At 45.0% G+C, this 22,209-nt stretch overlaps 2 protein-coding genes across 4 annotated transcripts in view; both read left to right on the plus strand.

Moving 5' to 3' along the window:
* eif3s6ip (eukaryotic translation initiation factor 3, subunit 6 interacting protein) overlaps window positions 1–2,653 on the plus strand; it is a 7,071-nt gene extending 4,418 nt beyond the window's left edge. For both annotated transcript variants that reach the window (XM_072676784.1, XM_072676785.1), the window contains exons 11-15: window positions 1–115; window positions 248–421; window positions 620–809; window positions 927–1,007; window positions 2,164–2,653. The exon at window positions 1–115 is cut by the window's left edge and continues 19 nt beyond it. In XM_072676784.1, the coding sequence (XP_072532885.1) occupies window positions 1–115; window positions 248–421; window positions 620–809; window positions 927–1,007; window positions 2,164–2,238 (635 nt within the window). In that variant the 3' untranslated portion in view covers window positions 2,239–2,653. The remainder of the gene's footprint in view (window positions 116–247; window positions 422–619; window positions 810–926; window positions 1,008–2,163) is intronic.
* A 1,904-nt stretch (window positions 2,654–4,557) lies between these two features.
* Window positions 4,558–10,707, plus strand: dact2 (dishevelled-binding antagonist of beta-catenin 2). 2 transcript variants are annotated; one of them, XM_072676786.1, is made up of 4 exons: window positions 4,558–4,927; window positions 6,634–6,766; window positions 6,969–7,265; window positions 8,223–10,707. In XM_072676786.1, exons 1-4 carry the CDS (start codon window positions 4,655–4,657, stop codon window positions 10,130–10,132), a joined length of 2,613 nt encoding a protein of 870 aa, XP_072532887.1. In that variant the 5' UTR covers window positions 4,558–4,654; the 3' UTR covers window positions 10,133–10,707. The 2 variants fall into 2 exon arrangements, with proteins under 2 accessions (XP_072532887.1, XP_072532888.1); XM_072676787.1 differs by lacking the exon at window positions 4,558–4,927 and adding an exon at window positions 6,339–6,541.
* Window positions 10,708–22,209: the final 11,502 nt, after the last annotated feature.

The raw sequence follows: 22,209 nt of genomic DNA on the forward strand, positions 1-22,209 counted from the left end.
AGATGCATGGACTACTGGCCATCGCCCTGACCATGTATCCCATGCGTATTGATGAGAGCATCCACACACAGCTCAGAGAGAAATACGGAGACAAGATGCTGCGCATGCAGAAAGGGTGAGACACATTTGCCATGCCCAGTGCACATTACTGAGGGAGAACTGTAGAAGGTACATTCCCAAGTTACACCCACTGGACAAACTTTGAACTGATCTGTATACTTTTGTGATTTGCCTCTGTTTGGGACAGAGATCTGCAGGTGTTTGAGGAGCTGTTCAGCTTTGCCTGTCCCAAGTTTCTGTCCCCTGTTGTGCCCAACTATGACAATGTCCATCCCAACTACCACAAAGAGCCATTCCAGCAGCAGCTCAAAGTGTTCGCAGAGGAGGTCCAGCAGCAGGCGCAGCTCTCCACCATCCGCAGGTGTGTGTCCATCACACTTTGTTTAAGATGTTGATATTTTCTCAGAAATGTTCAGTTAAATCCTGACCTTGTAGTTCTGTCATGTAGATCTCATATGTTCAGAGGCTTTAGGGTTGAGTTGGTATTCCTTCCTCCTTTTGATTTTTCATTTGTCTTTTATTGCTATTATCTCTCTAAATCTGTTTGTGTCTCCTTCAGTTTTCTGAAGCTCTACACCACCATGCCTGTGGCTAAGCTGGCCGGCTTTTTGGACATGTCTGAGCAAGAGTTTCGGATTCAGTTGCTTGTTTTCAAACACAAGATGAAGAACCTGGTATGGACCAGTGGCATCTCCGCCCTGGACGGAGAATTCCAGTCTGCGTCTGAGGTTGACTTCTACATCGACAAGGTGCGTTTATGTGTAGAGATGGTTGTAAAGATAAATAAATGTGTAATAGCTCAACAGCTGAGGTTTTTTGGCCAGTGTTGCAGTTAGTGCATAGTGCTCACTCCCATCTCTCTTCAGGACATGATCCACATTGCAGACACCAAGGTAGCCCGTCGTTACGGAGACTTCTTCATCCGACAGATCCACAAGTTTGAAGAGGTAAGCAAGGCTTTTTTTCACATGCCTTTATTGACAACCTAACTAATATACACTGGTCAGACATAACATTGAAACCACTGACACGTGAAGTGAATAACCATTTAGTGATCTTGTTCCAATGGCTTCTGTCAAGGGACATGAGATGCATATGCATCTTAGGCAGCAAGTGAACAGTCAGTTCTTGACGTTGGTGTGTTGAAGACAGGGAAAATGGAAAAGCATAAAAAATGTAGGACGCTTTGGCAAGAGCCCTGTTGTGACGTATTCTATATGACTAGATCAGAACGTCTCCAAAATATCAGGCAGGTCTTGTGGGGTGTATGTCTTGTGAAGTCCATACCTACATGGGTCAGAGCTGTTTTGGCAGCATAAGGGGGATCCCCACAGTATTAGGCAGGGGATTATAATGTTGTGGCTGATTAGTGTGGGTGGGTAGATGGATGTTTGAACATGTTCCAGCGGTGACTTGGCCTGCTGTGGAAATGTATGGACACTTTTTGCATGCAGATGCAGCCGTTTGCAGGTGATTTGCACTCAATCCAATCTCTTTTGGAGATTTTAGGTCTTACAATGCTTTATTTTTATATTATATTTTAATATTATATATTTAAAAAAATCTTTTTTTTTCCCTGTAGCATTAAATTATATTCCTCAGAAAACGGAGATGTCTTGTTTTAATCTCTGATTATTTACTAACCTGTGGTCTGAACTCAAAGAAGGGCTAGAGTACAGCATAACTGGTGGACAGTAAACTAATTGTAATTGATTGTAATTGATTTCCCTGACCATATCAAACACAACTCAACATGTATTTCAAAGACACATTTTGTTTTTCTGCAATTTTCTGACTTTGACTACGTCTGATTTTATGCTAGATGTAAAAGGATCAGCGGCAGAGAAAATTTAACCAGTAATATTTTACTGCCATCTCCAACCAGCCTCCAAATGCTCATTTTCCTCAGACGCTTTCTAATGCTGTGCTTCACCCTGAACTAGATGTCCAGCACAGCTTTGTGTCCATAACAAGCACCAGCACTCATTTTCTGCAGTTTCTCACTGCAGTTCTGCTACATCCAGACGATGGTCTTTGCGGAACGTCATGTGTTTGGAATCGAGACCAGGCTTTGACTCATCTCATCTGTCTTTGTCGTTCCAGCTGAACCGCACCCTGAAGAAGATGACAGTATCTGCCTCCTCTAGCTCCACCAGCACCACGGCACGGGCCACATAAAGCCCATCACCTCATCAGCAGCGCCTCTGATACTCCTCCAGCCATCTGGACTTGGTTTCCTGGAGAGTCACAGAGTAGTAGTGATCATCATTAGGGTGACGGGTGGCCTTTGAACACTCTACCACTCAATGATGATCCATACCCTGTGAAGCTTTGGGTGAAACAGGCCAGAAAGTCCAGCGGTCCAACTCTGACACTGACTAACTTATCAGGGGCAAACCCTTTTTTTTTTTCCCCCTCACAGATGAAGCAGATGTGGTCTCTGCCCGGCTCTTCTTCAACCAGAGGCCAGTCTGAGCCAGTTTGCGTGTGGCTTAATTCTCTATTCATGAACCAAACCGGGCCAATTGCATTCATCCTGAAGCTTTTTTTTATGTAGGTTTAAGAAGACGAATTAAAGTTGATGTGGTGAAAATACTGCTTGATGTTTATTTCTCCAATTTTCTTTCGGAAAAATTTCAGGCTGCTTTTTATATACACACCAAGGATTGGGTTATACTTTGATGCAGTGGTGAGGAGCTGGTATTTGGGTCATTTTGGATCAAAGGTGCATTAAATTTCTTAGCAGTTAATGAGGTCTACAGAAGTCCTGCAGAGCTTCAACCTCATTGTTCAAACACTAGAGGTCACTACTTACCAACATCCTGTCAGCAGTGCTGAAGTGCCAGCTTACTGTACATCAGGCTTCTCCCAGGTCTAGCATAGGTTACATAGGTCTCATTGCTCTGTTGTCTATGAAGGCTCTTTTTCATGCGTACTGGAGCTGAAATATAGGTGTTGCATATTACATTTATGGCATTTAGCTGACGCTCTTACCTTGTAAGTGGCTCTGGATAACTCTTATTACAGAGGTGGGTCAGTGTAGTGTTGGGAGTCTTGCCCAGGAGTCAAACCAACATGGTGTGGCAGGTAGTGCCACACCAACCAACATATTCATACATGTAGTTTGGAAGAAGGTTGTATGTCCCATTTATTCACATTCTGCTCGTACATTTAATAATCATTTGAATAATATTAGTCATACTCAATAAAAACTGCTGGTCCGTCACTCCCAGTGTTCATGATGGGTCAGGTCTGTCAAGAAAATCAGCACCATTGGTTTGTAGTGGGCAATCCAGTTTGAATGAATGTATGTGATTAAATAAATGGCGTGTAGATATTGCCATGAAGGGACCTGTGAAAGTGAATAGCACTGTGATGGTAATATATGCAAGTCTGGCAAAAAGCTGTTGCTGTAGCATTAAAATCGATGGATCACTTTATTGATCCCAGAGGGGGAAGGTCAGGCATTACAGCAGCAAACAACCAGTGAAAATAGCTTTAATACAGAGCAGATAGAAATACAAGCCTTTCTTATATACAGTGAAATGTGATAAAAAATATAGTATAGTTAAATATATATGAATAAATAAATCAGTGAGGGAGTGGTAAAGGTATGTTTATAAATATTAGTGTTATTAGTGGCTTTACTGCATTCTCATATTTACAGGCCGTTTTCCCTCATTGTGAGCTGTGAGTAGATTCAAAAAAGAGTCGATTCTTGATTCAAGGCGATTGAAAGAGCTAGAGAGTCGATTCCTGATTCACGGCGTTTGAGAGAGCTAGAGAGTCGATTCCTGATTCACGGCGTTTGAGAGAGCTAGAGAATCGATTCTTGTTTCAAGGCGTTTGAAAGAGCTAGAGAGTCGATTCCTGATTCAAGGCGTTTGAGAGAGTTAGAGAGTCGATTCCTGATTCACGGCGTTTGAAAGAGCTAGAGAGTCGAATCCTGATTCAAGGCGTTTGAGAGAGCTAGAGAGTCGAATCCTGATTCAAGGCGTTTGAGAGAGCTAGAGAGTCGATTCTTGATTCACGGCGTTTGAGAGAGCTAGAGAGTCGATTCTTGATTCAAGGCATTTGAGAGAGCTAGAGAGTCGATTCCTGATTCAAGGCGTTTGAGAGAGCTAGAGAGTCGATTCCTGATTCACGGCGTTTGAGAGAGCTAGAGAGTCGATTCCATGCGGATCATGTGATGTTTTGAGTTGGGCAGCCCGACTCACTCCTTTCCAGGCGACGGCACATCCCACACGACCGTCCAGGGAAATGTGGGTGTGGCCTCGACACACCCCACGTTAGTGTCCAGCGAAGTGTGGGCGGGGTTACGACTACAAACCAACGGCACACCCAGTAGTAACGTTTAGGGGCGTTGCATGTGGGTGGAGCTTACCGCCACAGCTTGCCCTTCGCCTGGCCAATGACTATTCTGTGCTGGGTGTTGTGGGCGGGGCTCACGGTGAATGTAATCAGTGTCTCACACACGCACAGTGGTTTCGGCTGGAGTTCAGTGTTATAGGCTTCCAGAGAGCTGAGAGCTGAGAGCTGGGGCTGCTGGATGTGTCTCCTCGTCTCTGGATGATGTGAACTTTATCTTGAGAAAATGCTGAGCAGAAAAGTAGCCGGAGCCGAGCTGCTGAGCGCGGCTGCGGGGGTAGACCGCGGCCGGGTGGGGGAGAGGCTGCAGGCGGCGCTGGCCGGGCTGCAGGAGCTGCACCTTCTGAGGGAGAAGCAGAGCGACATGGTCCGCTGGGCGCTTCGGATGGACAAGGAGAAACCAGTCAGCTCTCCCCCTGTGAATACAGACCGAGACTCGGACACGAACAGCGAGGAGCAGCGGCTGGAGGCAACACTTACTGCCCTTAAACAGCAACTGGTGAGGAAGAGCCCCTCATTTAGCTGGGTTTGTTGTTTTCTGAGTACACATAAATGCATGTAATGTTGTTCAGAGGGGCGTGAGGGGATAATAACACATAAATACACACTTTCCTGACATGATTTTTATGAGAAAGTGATGTTTGCTTTTTAATTCCGGTCCACCTTAAATCGCGCAGCAGTTACACTGTAGTGGCCTCAGAGGCGCTCCATTCAAACGACCGCGGTTTTTAAGGTGGAACTGAGAATTAGATCATTTTGATCACGTTGAGTTTTTTTAATCTGACACCAGTTCTGATACTCTGCTCAGGTTGTTTTTCGGTAACTGGAGATGGTGAAGGCTCATAAATCAATGTTCACTGTAGGGGGCTTGGGGGATGGGCCAGGTGGTGGGGGGGGGGGGTAGTTTCCGTCTCTGATGATTAACCCAGTTTAATGAGAATGGCCACATTGAGCTGACCCGGTTGGCCGCACGGGTTTGACCTCTCAACGCCCCTTAGATGAGGCTTGAACCTTTTGTGCACTCCGGACATTAAGAGGAAGGACGCCCCCTTGGTTAAATTCCAGATTTCAACCAATTCAGTTTTACTTGTGTAGCAGTTTTCCCAGAAATGAGGGTCCAGACCCCTGAGGAGCACATTAAACAACCACCGGACTGACCAGAGGCACCCAGAGGATACCAAGTGTCCTGTCTAGTGCACTAGGTAGGGAGTCAAGTGGAAGGCTTCCAGAGGGCATGTCCTGTTAGATGGGTTCAAGCATTAGGCATTAGGCCTAATGAGCATGTTTATGTATTAGTGTAATGCTTAGCTTTCAGAGGCATTAAATACTATGGATGCTGTTAATGGATCTAAGTGGAGATAAGGAACCGATAAGGAACCGACTACATACTACATCCAGATCCTGGGTTACTGAGAGCAGTAATTCAGTCATGCAGTAACTACTGGTGTTTATAGCCGAGATTAAACCTGCTAAAACACAGCTGGCTATAGTCAGTATGTGGCATCCAGGGGTTACGGTCGGATCACTCCGGTTCAATATTTGGCTTGGTCTTGTGTTGCCTTGTGTTTGAGGACACAATGGCCAGTGGTTCTCTGCGGGGGAGATGAGTAAACCTACAGCACTGCAACCCCCCGGGCAATCCCTTGTCCTTGCTCGGTTAATGGTCAACTACACTCCCTCTTTCTTCTTTCCGTCTTTCCTTCCCCCTGAACGTCGTATAACTGCAGGAGACCTATGTCATTCATTAAAGATCTCTAAGCATCTGGTTCCATTGTTTCCTCCTTTCACCAATAGACTGTTTAGGCCTAGATATGCAGTACTTTCAAAGTGGGGGTTTATGTCATTCATGACTGACCTAAGTTAGTAGACCAGGTGTCATCAGTTCTGGTCCAGCACTGTTTGGTGGTTTCCCTGCTGTAACACATGGTGTGTATGAGCAGGAGAACTGTGCTAGACCGGGGTGGCCAGTCCTGGTCCAGCAGGGCTGGATTTCTGCACAGTTAACTCCCCTATTAAATGCCAGGTTTGGTAGATCTGTTAGGGGAGCCGGGAAATCGGCAAACTGTGCTGGAATCCGGAATCCAGCCTCCATTGCCCATCGCTGGTCTTGATGGTAACACCCCCATCCTATATTATAGTACCCTGGTTGTGGAATCCATAAGGAATCACAAGGCAGTGACCAACATGTATGTCTTTTGTCTGTAGACACGTCTCCGCAGGCAGGATGTCGGACTGAAGACACATCTGCAGCAGCTGGATCAGCAGATCAGCGAGCTCAAACTGGACGTGTGTAAAGCTTCTGCTGAACACTTGGAGAGTGACAGCAGACCAAGCTCAGGTGGGCACCAGGAGACACAAACATCACATGCAAGCACAGAGATCCACACTTCACACTTAATCTCCTCACTCTTGTAACCGGCCTATTTGTCTAATAGTCGTTACTGAATGTTAGGTCTCAATATTAACAAGCCTGGGGTCAAGAGGTTAAATGCAGAACTGGTTTACTCGCTGTTCCTAATGCTGGACTTTTCTTTCTTTAGGATTTTATGAGCTCAGTGATGGTGGTTTGGGCTCATTGTCCAATTCCTGCACATCTGTCTACAGTGAGTGCCTCTCCTCCTCGTCCCAAGCCAGCTTACTGCCACTCTCCTCGGGTCCCTCTGCTCCCCACATTGTTCTCGGTCACGGTCAGGCTGATGTCTCACGCCGACGTTCCGCGGATGAGTCCACAGCTCAGTCAGATGCTCCACGAGGGCTGGGAGTGAGGCTGGGAAGCAGCGGAATACGTACAACTTCTGTCAGCTCAGAAAGAGCCAGACAGAGACCTGTCTCAACAGGTGAGTGTGTGCATGTGCCATGTGTTGAGCCTTTAATCCAGTGGTATTCTATGCTGGTGTTTCCAAATCCAGTCTTCTGGGACACTCCCCCAGTCCTGTTATATGCTTTATCAGTTCCCATGGTACCTGGTACAGAGCAAAATGTGGATCGCCAGGAGGCCCATAAAGACTGGATTGGAAAATCTTCTTCTGTGTAATTACAGTATAACTGGAGTGTCGTTTTTTGTAGAAACTGGAAGTGTACTTGCAGCTTAGAAGTAATGGGGTACAAGAAATTTTGCCCCAAAAGATGGTTGGGCTAAAAGCTCAACCAATATGTCTTACTACTAGAGCTGTGTCCACGAACATTCGGCCAAAATGTGGGGCGTTAGAACCTTTGCCCAAAATCTCATCCAATATATCTTACTATTAGAGCTGTGTCCACAAACCTTTGGCTAAAATGTGGGGTGCCTGAATTTTTGCCCAAAGGCTCATCAATACGTTTCACTAATAGAGCTGTGTCTACAAACCTTTGGCCAAAATGTGGAGTGCCAGAACTTTTGCCCTAAGGCTCATCAAATACATTTCACTACTAGAGCTGTGTCCACAAACTTTTGGCTAAAATGTGGAGTGCCAGAACTTTTGCCCTAAGGCTCATCCAATACGTTTCACTACTAGAGCTGTGTCCACAAACTTTTGGCTAAAATGTGGGGTGCCTGAATTTTTGCCCAAAGGCTCATCCAATGCGTTTGGCTAGAGAAGAGAAGAGAATTTTGGTAAAAAAAATGTAAGGACACTTTTCAGTGCATTCCTATAGGAGTGTTTTGGCTGCAACAGTTTTGTTTGGACGCTTCCTGTCCAAATACTATTGCACCTATCCAAAAGCTGTATACAAGGCCTCATTTATGCTTATGCTGTGTGTAAAGTATAGTCAGTGCAGTCTTGCTCATTCTTTTTGTTTCTCGTCCAAAATTACAGGTGATCTTGACAGAGTAATCAGCCCTGGTTTTGGATACTGCAAGCCTGTTGAACCGAAGACCTCCACCTTTTGCAGAAACCTCTGCAATCCCACTCTGGACCCCAAATATCAGAGCAACCTTGTGTCCCGTAATGGTGCTGAAGTATACCGCTACCCCAGCCCCCTGCACGCAGTGGCCCTGCAGAGTCCCATCTTCTCGCTCAGTGGAGATCAGGAAGCGTCTGTCGGCCCTGAAGCCCAAGAGAATCACACCGAAGTGGGACTTGCTGAGGAAAATCTTCCCAAGCAGGACTTATCTGCTCCCAGACCTGTAGGCTACATTGTCAAACTGGTTCAGCGCAGTTCCAGCAGGATGAACCTCCAGCGAGAGATGAGTACTGAAAAACTCCATATTTCCTGTAGTGATACCCAGAGTCATGGACTAGTTGGACCCAGAGCTCAAGAAGGGAACTATGCTGGACGTGTGAGTGTTCCTGAAGTGCAGGGTGTCCAACAGCAGAAAACGGTATACTCTGAGAACGCGGCAGAGGCCGGAAAATATTTACCACTGAGAAATAGCGGCCAGGAGCAAGTGAACTTGATTAGGGATAGGTTAGAAGAATCCAGCCAGATGTGCCAGTTTCAGTATCCAGCAAGTGCAGCAAACCACAAAGCTCCTGTAGTGATGGGTGCTGTGATCAAAGCCCGAGAGAAAGCTGAGGACAAAAAGCAGAGTGTTCAGTTTCCCCATAAAAATAACAATGACTTTAAGGGTGTATCCGTGGTCTCGAGGCCTTCGGAGAGCAGGTTTAGCCTGATCTCCAGCAATGACGAGAACAGGAGCAGTGATGGAGGTCATACTCGGACGGGGAACTCTGAATTTGTCCATGCACAGTTTGTGCCAGCAGGGTCGCAGAGGGTGAAGGTGCATCAAGAAGACAAGAAAACAAAAGCTGTGAAGCTTCGGAAGAGGAGTAATGAGAAACCTCTAGGCAGGAAGCACCAGCAGAAGCACTCCTCTCGAGAGCCGGAGAAGGACCGAGGGTGCGGGGTTAAAGCACGTGGAGATCGAGACTCCAAGCAGATCAGTGCAGAAAGAGAGAGGGCTGACGGTCGCCTTCCAGAGGCCCGGGTTCGATCTTGCTCAGAGTCCAGTCTTCTGGGAGCTGGCAATTCTTGTAGTGCTCATCTTCAGTCCAATCAGCCCCAGCAGAAGTCTAACAAGCTCCGCAAGGCCCAGTTACCAGATCTGGGCAACGCTTCCCAGTGCCAACTCCGAAAGAAACAGAACTCTCGAAAGTGGCCCTCTGCCTCCGAGATCCAGCTCCCCACTCACCCCGTGTCAACCCACTGCCAAAGGTCCAAGGAGGCACCTACCCACAGACTCCCACAGAAGCCAGGCATGCCACGAAGCGTTAGCATGAGACCCCACTCGGGTCATTGGGGTGGCCTTCCTCATCCACTCCAACCCACTCTCTCTTCTTCCTCCTACTTCAACAGCATGAACTTCAGATACCCACCGGCGCCTCCTTCTACTCGCTACCCACCGAGGTGTGAGTCCGAGTTCTCAGAGTACTCGGCCGAGTGTGCCTCCCTGTTCCACTCCACCATCGCGGAGAGCAGCGAAGGAGAGCTGAGCGACTTCACAACCAACCGCTTCGGGGACAGCGAATCCAGCCAGGAGTCTCGGACCGCCTCCGACTCGGACAGCAGCCTGTCCCTTGACGAGGACGATGTTCTGGAAGAAGAGGAAGACGAAGGAGGTCTGGTGTGGGCTGAGGCAGCGGTAGGCCCAACAGCAGCTGGGCTTTCCCTGAAGCAGCATCCCCAACCTGAGCCGGTGGCATGCCGCATCAAGGCCTCCAGAGCTCTGAAGAAGAAGATCCGCCGCTTTCAACCAGCTTCACTTAAAGTCATGACCTTGGTGTAGACCTCCTGTCCAGATTGGGTCAACTGCTTGCAGTATTTTTTTTGTTTGTTTGTTTGTTTAGAGACTCTCAGGAGTGTTTCCCAAACCCTGGTCCTGGTGTACTCCTGGTGGATTTTCCCAGCACTATTAAACATGCACATTGATTCAGGAATTGCTTGTTAATTAGAGCAGAATCAGGGAAGACGCCAAAACGTGCAGTGCCACGATTAGGAAGCGTCCCTAATTGTGCAAATCCTTGAGAATGACTGATGCTATGTCCAGCATAATGTACAATTCTCACCTCAGCTGGTGTAACTCTACAGAACTCAGCACTGGACTCCTATCCATTTACCTTACAACCCAAAGACTATTGTGTTTGGCTTTTAAATAAAAACAAAGGTCCTAAAAGTGAATGGGAATGTCTAAATGCAGAATGTACACTGTAATTATTTTTAGTATTATTTTTTGCATAGATCACCAAAACATTTCAGTTTTAATGGACTACGATCCTCCCTGTATTTTTTTTTTATTATTTTTTTTTTCTGTTCTTCAAAAGTCATTCTTTTGTGTAACTGTGTTTTGCACATTGATTTCTAGCTATGCATCTTACTCTCTTTGCAAAATAAATGCTATTTAATATTCATAGTTTTGTCTGTGGTCTTCCATTGCCTCCTCGGCCTTCTGAAGAACAGTGGCTGTTTTTACAAGCCAAGATTTTCTCCCATCCGACTGAATTCATTTAATTCCAGTTCAATACAGCTTTTTTATACAGGTCACAAAGCAGCTTTACAGAGATCCGGGTCCGAGCCGGTGGCAACAGTGGCAAGGAAAAAAAACTTGAAGAAACCTTGAGAGGAACCTAGATCCTCCTCTGGTCGACTAATAAGCAAAACAGGAAAAAACAACAACAAACAAAAAGTGAATTAAGAGAAAAGGTAAATGTGCCGTCAAGCCAAAAAGATGAAAACATGAGTGAGATGATAAAGTCCATGCACGCATAGACCTGCAGCGAGGCCCTAGAGCAGGAATCCATCATTCATTCTGATTATAGACTCAGACTGCAGGTAATCTGATCCAAAATCATGCACTTAGTCTACACGCTACCCTGACCAATCACATCACTCGAGTCCAGTCAGAGACGTTCTAAATGAGGAGACCGGCCACTGGTAGAAATAAGAATGGGAGGTCATGTAATGCTCATCATGGCGTCTGTTTACAGGTAGTCCCGCCTTTCAACAAAATGAGCCAATCAGCTTGCTGGTTACACTGCCACCAATGTCATCAGTTATTTTTTTATTTTTTTAATTAGTTATTAAATGGTTATTTGACCTTTAATTTCCAGTAGTTTAGTCTCTCCCCGTTCGTAAAGCTAGAGGCCCAATCTCGTACCAGTGGAAATAACTGTCCAGCGGCGTTGCAACGATGGCTGCACAAGGACTTCAGTCCAGTCTAAATAAGAGGAGCAGCAGTGTGTTCCTGAGTTTTCGGGTGATGTTGGACGAGAGGACGAGGTCGCGTCCTGCAACTTTCCGAGGCACATGAGCTGGATGCCAGTCCCACCGCCGATAACATGAGGGTGAAACCTCTGGATGAAAGTGCGCAGTAAAGACTGGTGGGAGAGAGTCGTGCTAAAGGGAGTCACAGACTTTTATTTGAGCTATATCCGTACGACACCAGCAACTTGATGAAAGATTGCCTTGCCCTCAAAGAACATACAGAAGAGCCTCTATGCCAGTGCGTGGCTGTTACTCTTCTAATTAACATACTATTTAAAAGATGACCCACCTTTAGTTGGATAGAAATTGTGTTCAGAATGGCCTCAGTAGTCAGAGACGTTCTAAATGAGAAGCCCGGACACTGGTTGAAATATGAAATATGAATGGGAGGTCTTGTAACGCTCAACATGTGCGTCTGTTTACACACATAACGTTTAACAAAATGAGCCAATCAGCTTGCTGGTTATGCCGCAAGTGGAGAAACACCCCCCACTAGTCTATTTTGATTGAGGTGTATACGGCCTATTGAGAATTTAAGTGCATTTAAGTAGGAAAAGATTTAAACCCTTAAACTTTAGATCCATTAAACTGAATTATCGTTTATTACAAATTGAATCAGAGATTCACACAATATTACAATAAAAGATTTGACAAATAATGAATATACTGTTGATTGCCGGGCCAGAGGAAGTGACATCACTGAGAGTGTTTTTTTAACAAATGTAAGAGTTGACCTGAACATTGGGACTAGCATAAGATATATTTTTAATTAGTAAAATCATATAATTTACATAGATATTCTCTGCAACTGACTTCCTAACTGTTAATAGACTCAACACAAAAATCCTAAAAATTAGACTTTACTATTTCATGTCAAATTCAAGGTGAATGTCTGAATCAGGAGGTGAAGACAGTCAATAATGTGTGTGATGGGAGTCATTTAGTTATTTATTTGTGTACAATTTGTGCCTAAAGGATGCAGCAAGCATTATTAATAGTGCAAATTTAATGTAATGTGTATTTTCAATAAAGATTTTATTGGAAGACGCATGTACACTGTATGTGGACGTGTTCGATTCCGATTGAGCTATTAGTTGGATTCCTAACGGACGATCAGGTTGCATGTAAACGTGGCTAATGAGACACTATTGGAGGCAGTGAACATGTATATTTATGGCCTCTTTTACTGCTGTATACAGCACTGAAGGGCTCAACCCGTGCAATAGTTTATCTTGCAGACAATTAACCCACATAAGATGAGCAGTTGATGAGGTTTCTAAGGCCATTTGCACTGAATGACCTTGCAGGCAGATGCATTATGTGTGCGAGAAGAGCAATAAAACACACCCATATGTAAGAGACGAGGTGTGAACAAGCCAGAGTACGTTGTAAAGTTGCACCTTAAGCCCTATTCAGATTGGATTATTTTATCACGTCTTTGCACGTCAGCTCAGCGATAAAACTTTCCAGCGCTTTCAGCCAGCTTCGCTAAAGGTCATGACACTGGTGTAGAGCTCCAGTCTACTTTACATAGTTTTCATTTTATATATATATAAAAATATTTCTCATTTGACCCCATTTGACCCAGTTTGGAAGGCCAATTATCTAATTCCCATTCATGTAAACTCCCCTAGTCTCCAACATTAGGAGGGTAAAGACTAGCACATGTCTCCTCCAACACATGTGAAGCCAGACCTCCTTTTTTCAAACTGGCAGTTTGGCAGAAAGCCCGGCTCCCCAGCTCCGATACTGACCACATTTGGTGCTGACCAACATCACACTAGGAGTGATGTTGGGAGGAAGGGCCATCTACCCACCCCTAGGAGAGCAAGGCCAATTGTGCTCTCCCAGACTCTGGCTGCTGATGGCGAGATCGTAGAGGCAGTGGTTTAGTCCACTGGACCACTCGGAGCCCCTACATTACATAGCTGGCCATATTCAAAAGCCTCTGGACGTACCTCTGTCCTGTAAGTTTGAATACTGTACTTTCTCTGCTCTAATGCTGCATTGGGTTTACCTCGGAAGTCAGATGTTACAGTTCTAGTTCACCACAACTGGTTTGACAATCATTTACTGGAGTTTTATGGTGAGTCTAACCAAAATATGTCCTATCCTGGTCAGTGTTTTTAGCATTGCCCCAGGTTAGTGTTGTTAGCCTTGTCCCAGGTTAGCACTGTTAGCTATGCAAGTTGATAAGAACACATTATACGGTATTTTGCGCATCCAAACATCATGAGTACAACTGATTTAATGAGACTCACAGATAGAAGTGCTAATAAACTGTGGAATACTACTACAGCCTTTACTACTGCTGATGATGTGCGGTGCGGCCATCTTGGATTCTGAACTCCGGGTTGGTGAGGCATCCCAGCTGGGATTTCCAAGAACTTCTCTGAGTGGTAAGTTCTCTCTCCTCCTGCTAACACAGTTCATAGTATTATAGAATGAAGTACTCTCACATACACTACATGTCCAAATGTTTGTGGACATCCCTTCCAATGAATGCATTCAGCTACTTTAAGTTGCACCCATTTCCAACACTGATGTGCAAATGCACACACAGACAGCTTGTCTAGTCCTTGTAGAGAAGTACTGCCAGTAGAATAGGACTCCCTGGAGCAGATAATCATGGACACATTGGCGCCATGCCTTATTCCAGGTGTGGGCTAGATGGGTATAAAGCCACCCAGCATTGAGCGGTGGGGCGGAGAAATGATGGTGCTCCGTCCAGTAGTTTTGGGATAAGTTCGGGATGAGGTGGGGTGATGATCGTCCAACATCCTGACCTCACTAACACTCACAGCAATGCTCCTCCTCCAAGATCTAGTAGAAAGTCTTCTTCTCTGGATGGTAGAGATAGTTACTCCAACAAAAGCAGCATAAACGCTCTTTAATATCTCTGATTTAAGAAGAAACAAGGAATGAGCAGGTGTCCCAATACTTTCTGTTCATATAGTGAAGCTGTTAAAATCCCTGCAGTGTCACCGAGGTTGGAATGGGCTTTGAGCACTGTATTTGATCAACAGGCCTGTTTATACACACAGGTGGTGGCCACATGATCCCTGGGGTTCCTTTTTATCTCAGTCAGACGGGGTTTTAGGGGGCTTAAGTCCATGACACACCGTCTCGGGATTTCATCAACTTTTACTTACAAGCTGTGGCTCGGCATGATTCCATCCACATGAATACAAGCAGTGCAGTATAATCTGGGTGCTGCGTTTAAAGGATTACTTCATTCCAAACACCAAATGGTAATTAAACAAACCCAGTGGAAAACCTTTGTGGCCAGAGGTTTGCAGACACCTGCTTATCCAAAGTTCATTGTGAAATTGAAGGTTTTACAGGGACTTGTTTGCCCTTTCCTGCAACGACAGCCTCTACTCCCCTGTGAAAGCTGTACGCTAGTGCTGTGTTTCATTTGACTCAGGGTGTCGAATGTTTCCAATTCCAAATTTCAACTGAACGTTTGTGTGGTTTCCTTTTTGGCAAGTCGTGAGAGCCTCACCAACCCCTAGTTCAAAATCCAAGCTGGCCGCTCCGCACATCAACGGTAGTAAAACCAGTAGTATTATACAGTTTTTTAGCACTTCTATCTGTTTGTGTCTTAAAATTAAATCAGACACACAGTACTGTTTTCATAGGACAACGCTAACAGTGCTAACCTGGGGCATAAACAGTGGGACATCATTCAGTTAGATTTACCATAAAAAAACAATTCTAATCTGAGACAATGCTAACAGTGCTAATCTGAGGCATAAAAAGTGGGACATAATTCGGTTAGATTTGCCATAAAAGAACAATGCTAATCTGGGACAATGCTAACAGTGCTAATCTGAGGCATAAACAGTGGGACATATTTTGGTAGATTCCCTATAAAAGAACAATGCTAATCTGGGACAATGCTAACAGTGCTAACCTGAGGCATAAACAGTGGGACATATTTTGGTCAGATTCCCTATAAAAGAACAATGCTAATCTGGGACAATGCTAACAATGCTAACCTGAGGCATAAAAAGTGGGACATATTTTGGCTAGATTCGCCATAAAAGAACAATGCTAATCTGGGACAATGCTAACAGTGCTAACCTGAGGCATAAAAAGTGGGACATATTTTGGCTAGATTCGCCATAAAAGAACAATGCTAATCTGGGACAATGCTAACAGTGCTAACCTGAGGCATAAAAAGTGGGACATATTTTGGTTAGATTCCCTATAAAAGAACAATGCTAATCTGGGACAATGCTAACAATGCTAACCTGAGGCATAAAAAGTGGGACATATTTTGGCTAGATTCGCCATAAAAGAACAATGCTAATCTGGGACAATACTAACCTGGGGCATAAAAAGTGGGACACTATTCGGGTAGATTTACCATAACAGAACAATGCTAATCTGGGACAATGCTAACAATGCTAACCTGGGGCATAAAAAGTGGGACATATTTTGGTCAGACTCCCCATAAAATCTGGGATAATGCTAACAGTGCTAATCTGAGGCATAAAAGTGGGACATAATTCGGTTAGATTTGCCATAAAAGAACAATGCTAATCTGGGACAATGCTAACAGTGCTAACCTGAGGCATAACAATTGGGACATATTTTGGTCAGATTCCCTATAAAAGAACAATGCTAATCTGGGACAATGCCACCAATTTATGCCCTTGTGAACTGATTGTAGCGTTTGTCTTAATAAAGCACAAAATATGTGATTTTATTGGCTTGTTCGGGCTACCGCGCTAGCGCAGATCTCCACATCAAGGGGGTGTTTCTCCACTTGCAGCATAACCAGCAAGCTGATTGGCTAATTTTATTGAAAGACGGGACTTTATCCGTAAACAGACGCCATGTTGAGCGTTACAAGACCTCTCTTTCACATTTCAACCAGTGTCCAGGCTTCTCATTTAGAACGTCTCTGAGTGTGGTGGCCTTTCCCTCATGAGTGACCACTCCAGAGTGTCCCGCTCTACTAGCAGGGCTTTTCCATGGAGATAGAACGCATGTGTCAGTAATCAGCGTACCTTAAAGTAGCTAAAAGGAATGTCTGGAGTGCATTTAGACACATAGTATAATATATAGTGTATGCTAACTTGTGCCTGCCAGCTGTTTTCGTTACTAGCATACTCGTTTTCGTTACTAGCAGGCAGCTTGCAGGTAGCCTGGACAGTCGAATTATAACGGTACCTATAGGGACAGCGTGTTTCAAATATGTGTCTGTCTTTATTTCTAGCGAATCAAGCAGCTGTAGGATGGTGAGGAGGCGGGATTAAGTGTGAACGACCGAACAAGAGTAGTGCCACCCAGTTTCGGCAGTTAGAACTGCTCTGGGTCCAGATGCCATTGCTGAACTTGCTTGTCAAGACTAATTCTCTATGGTCGCCTAGACATATAGCTTCTGAAAAACAAGACGAGCTCCCGCCGTGCCTGAGTGACCACGAATGCTAAACTCGCAGGGCATCTTTCATGCTCTGTGAAGTGGCACGCTGATTCCGACTGGTCATACGCAGTTTCTGTTGTGGCTCTGCCCCGTCTGGCTTGCTGCGCCCTCTGACCTCAATGAGGAACGGGATTAAGCCTTGATAGAAACAGCCGGAATTTTCAGAAAGAAAAGAAATGGGCTGGGAGGGGACGGGAGAGAGGGAAGGAGGGGGCAAGGAGGGGCCAGCTGTGTTTCTTTGAAGCTCAGTTAAGGCCAACAGCCCTGACCTTGGGCTTGTGTTCACCTCCACCAGCTGTCTGGCCGGATCATCTCACACATCCCTTCACAATGGAACAAATTACCAAGGGTCGGGATCGCCACTGCATGTCCTTGCAGTGTCCTTTCGACTAGAGCTTACAACAAGCCGAGATCCAGTATCGATATTGGACCAGTACTTGCAGAAAATACCACAAAGAAAAAATCCAGTCGGACTGTATAACATCTTTCTCCTGAAATATCACTTCTGGAGTTCCTTGTAGCGGAACACAACTAAGACTAATGTTGGTTGACTGGTAACAGCAGTAGTCAAACGTTCTTAATGTTATCCTCAAAAAAAAGTCCCAAAAAGGCCCAGTTTGGGTCAATCAGCACCAGCAAGGCACAGATCTACCAGCTTCTGGAACACCACTGTCCACCATGGACTGAGAGGCCGCCATCCAAGAACGAAGCCCTGCTTCAGTCATGACTAGTTTGCAGCTGATCAAACTGACAAAGAAAATACCTTCCAGAGAAAGAAATATGACCACATGAGGCAAAGATTACGTTGCTTGGCCATAATGAGTGGAGGTATGTTTGGAGAAGTAATTCAACCTCAAGGCATTCAAACCCAGGAACACTGTACTAACTGTTAAGCATGGTGGTGGGTGCATCATGCTCTGGGCCTGTTTTGCTGCCAGTGGAACTGCTACATTGCACAAAGTGGATGAAATAATGAAGAGAAAGGACTTCCTCTGAATTCTTATCTTTAGCATAACCTCAAACCATCAGCCAGAGGGTTCAAATTGGACACAACTGACCGTCCCAGCAAGACAATCAGACGACCCCAAACACACATCAGAGGTGGCTGTAGAATGGAGACAGCAGGCTAACATTAAACTTTTGGAATGGCCTTCCCAAAGTTCAGACCTCAACCCTATTGAAAACATGTGGACTGTGCTTAAAGGTCAGGCTCGTGCCAGAAAAACAACCAATTTAATTAAACTCCAAGAGTAGTGGTGAAATATCCATCCAGAAGCTTGCTGGTGGCTTTCAAACACATCTGGTCAAGGTACAACTGGGTGGAATCACCTAAAGCAGTGGTGAGTGTCTGTAAACTTTTGACTACAACTGTAGGTCTATTTTAGACTTAGATTCTGCTATGGTGCCAGAAGAACCCTTCTTCTTGGAAATAGGGGAAGAGGGAGGAGGATTTGGGGCCCACCCTCTAGGCCAAATTAGTTTGAAAGTTCGCCCGAGTGCAGAGGGAGAGCGAGAGAGGCTCAGAGCAGTGCTCATTTCTGAAGCTCCACAGGAGGCCTAGCGTACTGCAGGATTACTACGGCCATAAGGGATCTCATTACATCGATTATGGCTTAAGGTTTTCAGCTACACACATACACACACTAGAACTGATGACCCACCCAGCTTCAGCTGGCCTGTATGAGGGGCTTTAAGTACTATCCACATGGGTTCATTCATTGATCTGTTTTTTTTTCGATTATCTGAAGTGATTCTGCACTGGTGGACGGCGTGGGGTTAAAAAATGGATTGGTAAATAATGGAACAGCTAAAGTGGATTATTTGGCCAATTTGTAGCATCTAAAACATGATATATGCAATATCATATCTCATTTTCAAAGGACTTCTGTGGATGCAGGTTTTAATTGCAGCCAAGCAGAAGGTCAGCTTAGGTAACTAATTACCCGTTTGAGGACGGAATCCAACTGATTAAACAAGTGGAATCAGGTCTGGACCAGCTTGAGTGGAATGAAAATCTGCAGCCACACCAGATCTTTATGGACTTGGTGACCCCTGCGTCAGGCACTGACGGCCTTGGAGCCATCCCATGTTGTGTGGTATTTTTCTTTAGTGCGTCTGTCCTCAGTATGTTCCTCAGTGTGGACAGATGCTCAGTGCAGAATACACAGAGATCCTGCAAGACAACCTGAGAGAACCTAAAGCCTGAGAGAAACCTCACCTTTCAATAGGACAATGATCTCCAAACAACACAGGAGTGGCTGAACAACAAACAGGTGAATGTTCTACTAAGTCCAGATCTCAATCTAACTGAGAATTTGTGGTGCTAGGTCCACAAACATCCTCCAACCAACCTGAACAAGCTGGAGCACATCTGCCAGGAGGAACGAGTGACAACCACTCTCAAACAGCGAGCAAAACTGGTAGAAGCTCTCTACTCCTATAGTGATTCCACCTGGAGTTCAGGTTGCTTCTGCCTTGAGCGGGAAGACCAGAACCCCTATGATAAGTGGAGCTACGACTGAGAGAGATAAAGGTAGGCGACAGGGTATTAGTGGGGGGCAGAAAACTTTGTTGGAAACAAGGCAGAAATGGAATTTATGGGACGTTAGATTGGGATTGGAGGGGTTTCCGGCATGTTCCTCCTCCCAAAAGTCAGTTACTTCACAACTCCACTTGGCTTGGTTTTGTCTGGAATGATCAGTGTAAGTGTCATTTGCAATCCAGGCCAAATGTTTGTGGACACCCCTTCAAATTAATGCATTCAGCTACTTTAAGTTGCATCCATTGCTGACACACACACAGCATGTCTAGTCCTTGCAGAGATGTACTGTCAGTAGAAAAGGACTCTCTGGAGCAGATTAACACGTCAGGCGTGGGCAAGAGGGGTGTAAAGCTCTCTGGAATGATGGTGCCTCCAGCATTGAGCTGTGGGGCATTGGTGGAACTGTGTTGTCTGGAATGATGGTTGGTGCTCCACCCAATACTTTTGGCATGACTTCAATTATTGCAAACAAATCCTCACCACAATGCTCCTGAATGTAGTAGAAAGCCTTCCCTGGACAGTAGAGACAGTTACTCCAAGAAAAGCAGGACAAAGTCTTTTAATATCCTCGATTTTGGTAGAAGCAATAAATAAATAGGTGTCCCAATACTTCTGTCCAGATAGTGTATGTAAGTACGGATAGTATATGCAATAATGATTCATTTTAATAAGTAATAATGTATTATTACCATCAGTCCTGGTCCTTGCCCTTGACTGAATACACTCCCCCTGCAGTAAATGAACCAAAGCCTTCTGTGATAATTAATCATACAGTGTTAGCGTGCCAGACTACAGCAAAGGGAACAGCGAGAAGCCTAAAGCAACAATGGCCCCCCTGCAGACTGGTACTAATTGAAAGCCGGGGAAGGTGAGGTCACAGCACTAGAGAAAAGAAGGAGAGAGTGATGAGGGGGGAAGGAAGGAAGAGCTCTAGGGTTTCCATTTAAAAATGAGGTAATCCCCATCCCGGGCCTAGCCCCGAACAAACGACAGCCCGCTATGGCTGTGTCACAAATCACTGAGTTTTCACTCTTCTCAAACAATGATGTCCCAGACAGCAAACATGTCTTCCAGGTACTCTCACTGTGTTGCTCTGCATGTGGCTTCTTTCCATTCACTTTAACTACCATGTGGCCTTACATTCAGTGTACATTGGATCAGTGGTCTGCTCTTGGTTCTTCGCTGGTTCTCGGACGAGGAGCTTTTTATCTTTAGTTAATTTTGTCTTGTGAGGGCCCACTTTTGGTTCCCCAGAGAGCGTTTCAATGAATTGTTCTGCTGATGGGTCGGGAGTGAAAAAATATGTTTTAAATATTTTAATAAACATCCAGGTAATGTAACGGTTTTATACTGACTAAGAGCTTTGTCCAAAGCAAGACACTGTTTGTAAGGAGCAGTAGGGATTTATTAATGCACAGGCTAATGTAAGCCTACACTCACAGGCTTACTGCAATACTTCAGGGCCACCGATTAGCCATTTTCGTCAGATTGTCACGGTTACTCAGATATCTAATTTCTTTGGCCCATGTGTCTCTCTCTCCACATCACATCAGTGTAATGTTGGCTGGCACGGGTGTCTGCTGGCCGATGCAACAGAGCTGGGTACCCATCACTTTCCTTTCACTTTTATCTCCACAGATTTATTAATGACAGCCTTCCTCTGGGATACCATAGCAACCGCCTAGTAACCCCTTAGCAGCAATCTGGGATCAACGTTTAAATGGGCTCAGGAAACAATCAAGGACGCCTAGGGGTCTTCGGACCCCACTTTCAGAATCATGGCAGTCCAGGACTTATTTTGGACCAGATTCTGTGGACATTTAGAGGACGCTGCAACGCCTGCATGCACATACTTGTGGACTACTGGCTAACTGGGAAAGGTAGGATGTTACGGTGTGTGTGTGTGTGTGTGTGTGTGTGTGTGTGTGTGTGTATGTGTGTGTGTGTTTGTGGAAAAGAGAGTGCGAAGTGGGAGGTGGGTTTAACATGTTGGAGAGTAAAAGCTCAGGAAGCTCATTCACACCCTGATGTGAAAAGCTTTAGGCAGCCACCCCAATGCACACACACACACACACACACACACAATGGAGAGTCAGTAGACCTTTAATTAATACAGGAAAGAGGACAAACACACACACACACACAAACAAACAGACAAATAAACAAACATGAGCATCCACCCACACGCAGAACTGGTCATCCCCTCCTCTGTGATACTGTGTAGATTACAGATCTGCTCTACATGCTGTCGAACCAGCAGAGTCTTTCACTAATCCTGTGTTCAGTAACATTCGCTTGGCAAACCACAGAAACAACAGCCTAACACTACAGAGAGCTGCAGGGTCGTTCCACTCCAGCTCACCTATATAAGACCTATAGATTCACCTCATGCAGTTAAAAATACTATTTAAGATACAGTGTAGCAATGTAACTTTAGAAAATCCACAACTAAAATGATTCAACTAAAATGTGACACACTTTAAAAAACATATTTTACCTTAGAGACCATGTTAAACTTGACATGGCTCTTCAAATATAGCATTCAGAAATGAATAATTGATATATTAGCTAGAAATGTGGAAACAATACACAGAAATGATTCAGAAAAGATTAAAAGAATCATTTT

Source organism: Salminus brasiliensis, chromosome 4 (assembly GCF_030463535.1).
Source record: "Salminus brasiliensis chromosome 4, fSalBra1.hap2, whole genome shotgun sequence".
Lineage (NCBI taxonomy): Eukaryota > Metazoa > Chordata > Actinopteri > Characiformes > Bryconidae > Salminus > Salminus brasiliensis.

Coding starts and splice junctions, on each gene's coding strand:
- dact2 (XM_072676786.1), top strand. CDS start 4,655: ATGCTGAGCAGAAAAGTAGCCGGAGCCGAGCTGCTGAGCGCGGCTGCG. Junction 4,928..6,633: donor CTGCCCTTAAACAGCAACTG/GTGAGGAAGAGC, acceptor TTTTGTCTGTAG/ACACGTCTCCGCAGGCAGGA. Junction 7,266..8,222: donor ACAGAGACCTGTCTCAACAG/GTGAGTGTGTGC, acceptor CCAAAATTACAG/GTGATCTTGACAGAGTAATC.